General features: G+C 31.3%; 1 protein-coding gene across 1 annotated transcript; it reads right to left on the bottom strand.

The window, feature by feature from the left end:
- Positions 1–8,411: 8,411 nt before the first annotated feature.
- LOC112734493 (bidirectional sugar transporter N3) lies at positions 8,412–11,690 on the bottom strand. Its single transcript, XM_025783833.3, has 6 exons — positions 11,409–11,690; positions 11,275–11,311; positions 10,261–10,471; positions 9,987–10,148; positions 9,755–9,874; positions 8,412–8,883 (listed from the first exon to the last, which is right to left on the bottom strand). The coding sequence occupies exons 1-6, from the start codon at positions 11,461–11,463 to the stop codon at positions 8,587–8,589; spliced, it is 882 nt and encodes a 293-aa protein (XP_025639618.1). The 5' UTR covers positions 11,464–11,690; the 3' UTR covers positions 8,412–8,586.
- Positions 11,691–12,153: the final 463 nt, after the last annotated feature.

Below are 12,153 nucleotides of genomic sequence, written 5' to 3'. Positions count from 1 at the left end.
TAATGGTACTGTCAAAATATTTTTTCTTAAGTTTAAATTATTTTTTCATGTCTTTCTAGTGTACCATGATAATTAACAATTAAAATAGTACTTTAAATCTGATGTGAAGTATGAAAAATTTAAATTATAAATACTGAATGATAGTAACTGTAATATCTGAAACAAAGCTAACTATATTACATTCACAGAACTATGTTTACATTCACTAAAATATATATTACAAATACACAAAGTTTCTTAAAGAAATACATATCACAAAACTATGTTTACATTTACTCTAATTAGATTCATCATCTTCTTCCTCTAGTTCACCATCCTCGTCTTCCGATGTAATTTTTTTTATTATTATCGAACTCGTCTTCCTTTTCTTCGTTGCCATCAATCCCGTCTTCTTCTTGAAGATCGTCGTCCTGTTGTAAGTGCGTCGGCATCTAGTCCAATGTCAATGATGTCATCATCCATAACAGTAGATCGAAGGGAGATCGACTAACCGGTATTAATCACCATTTTCGATTGCAATATTTATGAAGACTTATAAAATGCACATAAGGTAGGGTAAAACTTGGTCATAGTTAAGCAACACATGCGGATGTGTGGTATCGATCTCCTTCTGCTCTAACTAGTATTCACTGCACGTACCTATTGCGGCTCCTTCTGACAAAAAGATTGGGTATGTTATTCTACTTGACGAGGATTCTCCCTTCTCTTCATTCTTTGCAACCCTTGTTATGCGTGACTCAACATGAGACTGAAAATAGAAATAGCGAAATGCGAAATTTTTCTTAGCCAGAAATGCTTTACAGATGCTGTCCTCAATCTGAGCTCAGTTCTTCATGATGCGCTTAAATGAACTAATCATCCTCTCAAACGGGTACATCCATCAAAATTGGACTAGCCCACATAGTATTGCTTCGTATGGTAGGTGGACTGCTAAATGTTCTATGACGTCAAAAAAAGATGGAGGGAATATCCTCTCTAACTTACAAAGTATGATGGAAATTTTCTTGTCCGTCACTGTAAGGTCATTCATGCTCAGTTTCGTAGCACATAACTCCCTAAAGAACTTACTTATTTCTATAAGGGATTTCCAGATCTTGGTTAGAAGTTATCTGAACGTGACCGAAAGCAAAGACTCTATGAATACATGACAATCATGACTCTTCAACCCAACAAGCCTACTTTGTGACACGTTTGCACACCTGACCAAGTTAGAGGCGTAACCACCAGGAAACCTTAATTCTCTAATCCACTTACAAACGTTTTGCCTCTGCTCTTTCGTTAGAGAGAACACCGCCTTTGGTTTAGCCCATCGCCTGTTCTCAAGTCTTTTTAAGTTCAGATTTGGCCGCCTTCAAATATCTATCAAGTCAAATATAGCCTTATCGTTGTCCTTTGTTCACTCATCATCTATTAATGTGTGCATGACGTTATCAAACACGTTTTTTCAATGTGCATCACAACAAAACAATGTCGAACCAAGTTGTCTTTTCAATAAGGCAACTCCTAAAATATATTTTGTTTAGTTCAATTATGCTCCCTGCCATATCTCGGATGTCTCACCCCTACCCCGTTATCGACAATTTTTAGGATTCTTCTGACACACATGGGTGTTCATAAATCAGATTCGATTCGCATATCCGTGCAATTTATCCGAATCCGATTCAAAAATTGTAGATATAGTTCTATCCGCAAGGCTATCAGATTGGATCGGATCCGTACACTAATAAGATCGGATTGCAGATTTTGTGCAGGTATTCACATATCCGATCTGCATATCCGCGTATCCACAAAAATAAAGAAATAAATAAGTAAATGTTCTTTTATGTTTTATTTCAACTAATAATTATCATATATGTTGTATTATTTTAATTTATTATTTAAGAAAAGTATGTTCAATATTATTTTAGGAGTAAACATACTAAAAAAAATAGAAAAAATGAATTTTATTGATTTTTTATAATAAAAATAAACTTTTAAAAATATTTTTGTGTTTTGCAGATATATCCGATATCTGATCTGTTCCGCAAATGTGCGGATCGGATCAGATCAGATCCAAGATTAAGAACTGCAGATATTGGATCTGATCCGATGATTTTAATGTAGATCGAATCGAAATTTTGCCCATATCCGATCCGATCCTCGTTCATCCCTAGACACACTGCCAAACTTGCCTACCACCAAACCTCTCGGGTGCCTCTTTGTGTTCAACCTTACTCTTTTTAAATGAGTCCTCATTGCGCCAAAAAGGATGATCCATGTCGAGAAATCTTCGATGGCAATCAAACCATGAATTCTTACCACCATCTGTCAACCAAAATGCGTTTGTATCCTCCATACAAATGGGACATGCCATTCTGCTCTGCGTGAACCAACTGAACAACATGCTGTATGCAGGAAAGTCATTAAAGGACCACATTAACGTAGCCTGTAGTTGGAAGTTTGTCTTTGTCGAAATATCATACGTTTGTATACCATGGATCCATAACTCTTGGAACTCATCCACTAAAGGCTGCAAGAAGATATCTATTTTGGCTTTTGGATTGCTGGGACCAGATATAATGCAAGTTAGAAACATGTATGAGTCTTTCGTGCACATTTTGAGACTCATGTTATAAGATGTTACGACTACAGGCCAACAAGAGGGCATGTTAACGAAATTGGAATTGGGTGTGAACCCGTCAGAGCACAAAGCTAGTCTAACATTTCTGGTCTCGCTCGCAAATGTAGGATAGATCCGGTCAAAGTGCTTCCAAGCTAATCTGTGTGATGGATGCATCATGATCCCATTATCTCTCTTGTTGCTACTATGACATTTCATGTGAGGGGCCGAACTTATTGAGGCATACAATCGTTTCAACTTCGGAATTAAGGGCAAGTAGTGCATCTGTTTCACAGAAATTCTCTTTAACCAATGTTTAGCAATATGTTCTCTCTCGACTTAAAACATTGGTGATCTACAAAATCTGCATTCATTAAGGTCTGCATCCATCTTGTAGTACATCATACAACCATTTAAACAACAATCAATTTTCATAGACCCAATTTTGAAACTAGCTTCTTTACTTCATAGTGGTTTCAGGGGAAGCTAGATGACCCTATAGGTACCAGTTCACTGTAAAGGGTGGCCCACTTATCAAAAGACTCTTGGATATGATTTGACTCGGACTTAATACTCATCATATGCAGACAACTCCGAATGAACGGACCCATCGTACAAATGTTTCGCAAAAGCTTCTAACAGATAATAAAACCTTTTTGCTTCTGGGTTAGACTCTTCCAATTCATTAACACCTGTTGCATTACACACCATCTTGTTGTATTTCTCTTGGTTAGTCTCCCAAGTCATTTCATTCATATTTAGGTCTCTCACCATCCAAATCCTCGTTGTTTGACAACCGAACCTATTCAAATTAAAGGTAAACCAGTTTATTCCCTGCTTGTCCACTTCTTTTTGTTCTGTCCACATCTAATACCCATTCTTGAACCCGTTACGGTAGAGGTGAAGCATTATGTCTGCAGGTCCTAACCATTTAGTCAAAAGCCGACACTTTTGATACGGACATCTATAAACCTCTTTGGACATAAATGGTTCTACATGTTGAAAACATGCGTGACAAACGTGTCAACACCCTCAAAGAATTCGTGTTTTACACCCTCCTGGCCATCGTTATCCTTCTCAGACATCCGTAGATGATGGCTTGGAATCATATCGAGACATACACACTAAAATTCAATGAATAACAGTAGTTATTTAAGTTTCTAGAGAAATCAGTAGAGTAATCCCTGTAATTAGAAGCTCCCGCCGCATACAATAATTATTTTCTGACAAACCAAACATGTTTTAAACAATTTAAATGATAATTCGGCAAAACTTCTGTTTAATTCAACGACATCCATGAAATAAATACAACGGTTTTCATCATATAGGAAACAATTGCAGGCATAAATCATTAATATACAGGCATTCAATAAAACATTAAATCCTAACTGTTGAGTTAAGAAATTATCTAATATAATTAATGATGACAAACATTAGATTATTGGGCTAATTGCTCAATTAGTTGTTAATCATTTTGGTTGAGTGATGCAGGCCAAAACCAATATACAACAGCAGCCCAATTGGATAAAATTAAAACAAGGCTGGTGGGCTACAAATAAATAAGAAGCCCAAAGAAAATCAAAGCAAGGAATCAGACGGGCCAAGCAAATCAAGACCCGATCCAAGCCCGATAGCAAGTAATTCCATCTCATATGCTTTCACCAAAAGCAACGTTAACTTTTTTCCTCTTGGTCAGAAATCACATAAGTGAGAAAGAGTGCTTAGCTCCTAAACTATTCAAAGAAGAAGAAAGAAAGAGAAGGTTAAGCAAGAAAGGCTGAGGTCAAATAAACAAAACCAAACCAAATCAAGCTAAGGCAAAGGTCAAAGGTAACACATTTCCTATTGCATGCTTAGTGCTTTCTTCTCCTCTTCCCAACTCTCTGCCAGTCCGAAATAGGATACATGGAAAAGATAATTTCTATTCTTCACTGCGGTGCATCTACGGCCACAAGAGTGTCTTGGGGACCAAGTAGTTGTTCAATGGCCAAGATCTGGGCTTACCATTAAAAAAATATTTGTTTGCTGTCCTGTGGCTTTGGGTCAACAAGAGAAGGTTAGAACCAAAGTTTCTCTTTTGAGAATTAATGGGAAAAAGTGAGAAGCTGTGTGGGTGAAGCACAAAGCTCGAGAGTTGACCTATGGAGAGCAACTCAGCAACATGCAAGGAGATACAAAAGAAGTTTGTTCACCATTTAGAAGCAAAGGAGAGATAACCAGTGTTCTTGAGGTGTATGTTCTGAGAAGAGCTCTCTGAAGAAGTTCATCTACTTGGACAGTGCTTCCTAGTCAAAGGAGCATTCCGCCAAAATGAAGAACTGAATCAGAGGCTTGCAAATCTGGTTTATCACATAGCATAGAGGCTGTTGAAGAGTCAATCTCCTTCATGTTTTATAGATTGTAATTTTCTTTTTAATATTTATCTTTCTGTAATTTCTTGAGGTAAAAGGCTGAAATAAGAGAGTCATTGAAAAAGCCTAAGAGAGAAAAAGCAGGGAGATACACATGAGTGAAAAGCCTAGAGTTGTTTCAGATTTCTTTAGGTAAGTCTGTGTCTTGTATCTTTTACTTGTGAGGTACCCCTTTCTTAGTTGGGTTAGCACTAAGAGGAAGAGTTATGTATTAGCATAACCAAGTCAAGTTAGGTTAAAACTTGAGTGTGAAAGGGTTGTGTCAATCCTGTGGAATTGGTGTATGTAATACTTTAACTATAGTGAAAATTTCACCACTGTTGTGGTGGAGACTAGACGTAGGTTGTATTACACAAGGCAACCGAACCAGGATACATGATGGTGTCAGCTTCTCTCTTCCCTACTCTGTTCTGTTTTCTGATATTTATGAGAAAAAATAAAATTGTCTCATAAATTTTTCGCTGCTGAGTTCAAACAGATTCAGATTGCAAGTTAGTTTTAAAAGAGTGATTTCAGTAACTTAAAACAAGGTCATAGATTCAATCCCCCCTTCTCTAAGCCTTCTACAATCTTCACTAACTGTTCTAAAGCGCAACCCCTTATAACTCCACAAATTTTCAACAAACAAGGGTTTTGAGAAGGCGCCATCACGCGGCCTTCTCCCACTTTTGTCCTAAAAGTCTATCATAGGAAAAGTAAGTCCAACATAAAATTTAAACAATTCATCATATTCAGAAATAGAAAATCAACCTCAAATAGCATAGACAATAAAAGAAGGAAGCTCCAATTGAGCTTAGAGAAAATAACACTATCCTAATAAAAAAGATTACTTATTAAATTCACAAACTGAACCTAATTCGAAACTAACTTAAAAGAATAGGTAAAACTCATTACTCTAATTAATTAAATTATAATTCTTAATTCAACCAACCAAACAAGAGGTATCATAAATTTAATTTTTACTTATATTAAAGTAACACAACAATTCCTAATAGCATATTTCATTAAGCAAATTTAACCACTGATTAAGCAACAACTTTAACAAAATGTTAAACTCACAAGAAAAACTAATTTAAAAGAATAAGTAAAACCCATTACTCTAATTAATTAAAACTTAATTCTTAATTCAACCAAACTAACAAGATTTAATAACAACTCTAACAAAATATTGAACTCACAAAATAATATGACCAAACCAACAAACGAATTTGATGATAGTAGTAGTGGCTTGTGGTGACAGAGGCGGCGGTAATGACGACGTGAACAGAAATTGCAGCGGAAGATGCAACGGCGGCAGCAGCAGATTCGACGAGCACGTGCAGCGATGGTGACAGCGGATGCTCCAGGCACGGTGGTGACGTCGGCGGGAAGTTCCGGCGGCAGCTACGGTGACTGTGGCCGTCAGAGGAGTGACCAAACGTGGAGAGAGACAAAGAGCAGCAAGGAGAGAGAGAGAATGGCGTCGGATTTGTGAGGGGGGAAGGGCTTCGTGTTTGAATTTAGCCCAATTTTACCGTTGGATCCATCTGACGGTAACGACTTTGCATGCCCAAAACACCGTGTTTCACTAAATAACGGTACCATCGGATTACTCCGACTCTAAATTCGACGGTACTGAGCGCACCAAATTTTTTTTTTCCTCAAAATATTACCATCGTTGTCACTGTCGGAATTTGTGTTCTGGCAGTTATATTTTAGGGTTACGAATTTATTGTCTAATCTGACGGTAAATCCGACAAAATTCCACCACTATCTTCCGACGGTAACTTCAACGGTACTCAACGTTTTTTTTTATAGTACATTTCTGAATTTTATGACAAATAAATAACTTGTTATAAAAATATTGTATTTTATGAAAAAATAATTTTTTGTTACAAAATATTTTAAATTCTTACAACAATATAATCTTTTGTTATAAAATATTATAACATTTTGCAACAAAACAACAGTATAAAAGTCAATATAATTTATAATAATTTTTTTTATTGTACAAAATATTCTTATTCTGTAATAATAACTAATTATTGTTAAAAAAATTATAATTTATAATAATTTTAAATTTGATACAATTTTTTTGTTACAATTTTTTCATTTTCTTGTAGTGACGACCAGATATCAACTTCAATTTTTACCATAGTTATCAAATTCAGTCCAACTTAATCGGTAAATCCAATCATCAATTTAGATTGGGTCATTATTAGAACCAGTCAAATAATTAATCTGGTAAAATTTAATTAAACACAATAAAAATTTTGTCAAACTTAATTAAAACCGGTTAAAATTGATTCGGTCAAACTCGATCAAATTAAAAAATATTATTTTTTATACATGATACTTTTTATTGAATATATTACATAAATAAAATTAATTATATTTATAAATTTTTAAAAATAATATTTTATTAATTATAATATATTTTCTATTTTTATAATTATTATTTTATTATAAATATTCTAAGAGTATAATAAATATAAATTTTATCAATACTTGAAAAATATAATAAATATAAACTAGCTAATTGATAAATTATTAAAATTTAAAAATAATAATTAATTTAATATAAAATAAAATAAAATAAAATTTTATAAAATTATATATTTAATTATCACTAAATCAATCAATTTAACTTATAACTCTAGTTAAATCAATAACTCAATAAGCTAATAATTTAACCAGTTTAATTCTAATAACTGTGACTCTTATCACTCAACCATCAGATCAGTAGTATATCTAATGCAGCCACTACTTAATAATAACAATAATAATTAGAGATAAAGTATTTGTTATTATTATTATGAAATATATTATGATTTTTCATTAGGATGACTTTTATGATATCAATTTAAATTTTATATTATTATTTAATATTTTATTAGTATAAATTTATTAATGTTATTTTTTTACAGTAATATTATTCATAACATATATTTTTATATTTAGTATATTTTTTTATTAATTTAAATTTTCCATTATCGTTTAATATTTTATTATTATAAATTTATGATTTTTTTTTACAAGAATACTATTCATAAATTATCTTTTTATGTTTTGTTTTATTTTCACTTGATAAAATTTGATGCGTAAGGTTCCTAATTATTTGTATATAAATTATGTGGTAGGGTGTTAAGTGTTTACTTTTCTGTACATAAATCATGGAAGATTAGTAGTGTATTTTATATATGTACAATTTTAAAAGCTCATCACTACGAGGGTTAGGATTATATGTTAATGAACAATATTAAATTTTGAGTAAATCATGATAAGGGTATTATAACTCTCGACACTTATTTAAGCGAATTAGTGAAATAACCACTAGATCAACCTAATTTATTTATGATTTTATGTATTTGATTTAGGTTAAAAAGCCTAAAACTATAACAAGATAGATAAGAGGAGAGAAATTGAAAATCTAATTATTATTAAATTATAGCAAGAAAGTCGCATACTACAAGCAAGGATGATAAACACCAAGAAATCATCACTGGCCTTAGGAGAATTAGTATGTAAATAAACCCATGGCCTTGGACACTTGCTCCATGAAAACAATAATCACTCACCACATACTTTCATCCATCATCACACTATGGTTTCGATGTCACGCACATTTTTCTCATCATCATCTTCATGATTATTATTATTATTGTTATTCTTTTTCATGACTCTATGATCCTTTGTAATTGGTGATGGAATTGGAACTATAATCTCATTAGTCCCCTTTGGGCTCAATTCTATAACAACGTTTGTGACCAAATCTAATGCTTTATGCTCCTTCTTAGTATATCCCTTATTGTTACCACCATTATTATTATTCCTGTAAATTCCATATAACACCATCTGTACTACTCCCAGCGCAAAACCCACCACATTTGGTATCTGCACAAATTACATACATTAATTAACCAATAATAATAATAATAATAATAATAATAATAATAATAATAATAATAATAAAGCTAGCATTATTCATTATTGAAACATATATTTATTTATCTAATACACGCACTCAAATCATCATTATATGAAAAAAAAAAAAATCTTAAATTCTTATTGTAAGAATATATAATTAATCCACACACTACGTACACATTATGTTGTCATTTTTTGGTCAAAAAGACTTTAATTAATATATTATGTTAATATATGTGTATAAGTTGGCGGGTTCATAATAATAAATCAAACCTATATATATAAATCTAGGAATTTTTATATATATAATACACGCTACGATACTTGTTATTATGAAGATTATAATGATTATATAATTTTAATAATATTTTTTTTAAAAGATAGAAAGACTCCGTGACCTCTTAATGAGTATAGAAAAATTATATCATTTGAGATATAATTTTAATAATATTTAAAAATTATTGTTAAAATTAAAATAATATTTTTTTATTATTAACAGTGTTATTTAATTTAAAAAATAAAAATAAAAATACTACTAAAACATAAAAAAGAATATGATCTTAATTTTAAATATTGTTAAAATTGTATAATTTTATATAATCATTATAATCATAATTAAAAAATAATTTAAATATAATTAATTAATAACAATCATATTTCTTTATTAAGAGTAATCATATTTTTAATAATTTAAAACAAAAATTTTGCCAATGAGTTATAGCTCAAATGGCATAGTCTTCCCATACTCAATTAAAAGGTTGCGGGTTCGAGTCTCCTATCTTTGGTAAAAAAAAAAAAAATAGTTTTATTGAACAAGAGGATGTTAATAGATACTTACAGCAATGCATATGTCCTTAATAAATGCGCCATAACCAAACCACATAATAGCACTAAGTGTTAGGAACAATGAGAGATTGAAGGGCATAAACTCCACACTCTTTGTACGAATAACTTGTGCCTGCATATATATATATAGCAAGGAATTTAATTATATATATTAATATATATAGAAAACGAAGTAATTAGTTAATTAAACAAAGGAATGATTATATATTGTAATTTGGACTCACCATAATGCTTAGGGGTGCTGCAAATACAGACACTGAAATAGATACACATATCCATCCAAGCACTTTGACACGAAGGGAACCGTGTAGTGCAAAGTTGGTAACACAAAATATCAATGCAAACAAGCCCACATTCATTGCCATAAATAGTTTTATGGTCAACCACTGCAATCAGTAATCAACTTAATTAATTGGTGCTCTTTTCATAATTGATCAATAATTATTAGAAACTATATATATATATATATATATATATATATATATGAATATATATTACCCTAGCATCCTTGTTTGCATAGATTATGTACATTAAAATGTAAATAATCTCTATGCCACATCCAAATGAGTTAATGGTGATGAGAAGAATAACATCCTTTTTAAGTGAGGCATAGTATAGCCATAAAACACAGCTGAATAATGCCACAAGGTAAGGCAGTGATTGGAACTCTTCCGTGGATTTCTTTTTGAATATTCTGTAAAATGTTGGCCTGAAATTTTCCCGAGAAAAAAAAAAACTTAATTTTCGTTAATAATAACAATGTATGTGTATATACGATTGAAAAAATATAGGTAGATCATGAAAATACTAAATAATGTGAATAATAGATATATTGAATATTCAATTCATTAGGTGTGCAGATGGTTATTCTAATATTAAGATTTAGAATTTATTATTCATATTGTTCACAAAAATTATTGTCTACCTAACAAAGTCCTATATGATTTTGCCACTTTCTAATTATTAACATTACTAATTTATTATATATTATTTTCAAATTAATAATGTTATATTATTAATAAATATTATATTTTCGACCAACGTTTAACGTTTAGTTAACAATAATTTACATACATATATTTTGGATCAGTATTTGATTAGTAATAATTTATAGTTTACACTTACATTATATTAATAAGGGTTTTTTTCGGTGATATAATTTTTTTGGTGACTATATTAATAAAGATTTACACATATTTATTAAAATTTATACATATAAATTAATAAAATTTATTTATTAAAAATAATTTAGTATTTGTGTTCGCTCAATTCTAACCAAAATTCTTAAAAGTTGATGGCCGCAAGATTTGATGGTCTCAAAATACTTTTAATAAAGATAATTTAATGAAAAGTAAAATAACAAAAATAAAAAATAATTTAAAAATCACACAAAAAAAAAAATAAGTGTCATTAATTATGAGAGGCAAAATCATTATCGTTTGTATATATGTTTAAAAGAGATGTCGAATTTATTGATATGTAGAAGAAGATAATAGATAGGTATATACTTACAGGGGTGCCAAAAACACCATGAAGGAAATTACGTTACCTAGCATCATCAAAATAACAAAGGAGGAAATGTTAATTCCTTTAATTTGCTTAATTAGCTTTATTATAGCCAATAAAAAGGGGGTAAATATATTTACCTAGTATGCCAAAAATAAGAGCCAAATTATCGTGGGTGGACACAGAAGAAGCCATGCTCTTATCTCTCTCTTTGAGAAAATTTTATAAACAAGGTGAGGGGTTGCTACAATAATAATTGCTAATAAGAAAACTTGAACGAGTAGTTTGGTTAGTACTTAGTAGCTAACTTCAATTCCTACTACTCAACCCCTCAACTAATGTATGTAGCCACTACTAATTAAAGCTGGTGAGAATTATTGAGCAAACCATGCCCTATATATACCCAAAGAAAATAGAGAGAATAATAATAATAACACTAACAAAGAAGAAGGAGCGATAAAGTGTTTGTTATTATTAAAATATATATTATTAATGATTAATGATGTAAGATGAGGATTGCATATAATGTGTAATGAGAAGTCATACATGTTTCATGAGGGGGTTGATAGATATGATCCTTTTAGTAGGTGGCGTCGCAGAAAAAGAGAACCATTTAATTCGCATAATATTGCCACCTTAGGAAATGTCCACGTGTGCCGCCTTATAGTATATATTAAGCAATACGTAATGCATTTAATTAATTTGCTAATAACAAGGCAAGAAAGCACTCAAATTGGTGTGATGATTTTTGTTACAAGGAACCAGACACGCGGCTAGAGTGAAAAACGTGACACAAGTAGCAACAGTCACGATTTCAATCATAGATATTTATTTGGAGCTTTTTTTACGTTACTTAAACATAGGGAAGGTGTCGTCTATTGCTTA

The sequence above is a fragment of the Arachis hypogaea genome, chromosome 3 (assembly GCF_003086295.3).
Source record: "Arachis hypogaea cultivar Tifrunner chromosome 3, arahy.Tifrunner.gnm2.J5K5, whole genome shotgun sequence".
Lineage (NCBI taxonomy): Eukaryota > Viridiplantae > Streptophyta > Magnoliopsida > Fabales > Fabaceae > Arachis > Arachis hypogaea.
The sequence above is the reverse complement of the archived record's forward strand: the minus strand, read 5'-3'. Positions and strand labels throughout refer to the sequence as shown.

Coding starts and splice junctions, on each gene's coding strand:
- LOC112734493 (XM_025783833.3), bottom strand. CDS start 11,463: ATGGCTTCTTCTGTGTCCACCCACGATAATTTGGCTCTTATTTTTGGC. Junction 11,312..11,408: donor TCTTATTTTTGGCATACTAG/GTAAATATATTT, acceptor TGATGATGCTAG/GTAACGTAATTTCCTTCATG. Junction 8,884..9,754: donor TTAAGGACATATGCATTGCT/GTAAGTATCTAT, acceptor TAATTTGTGCAG/ATACCAAATGTGGTGGGTTT.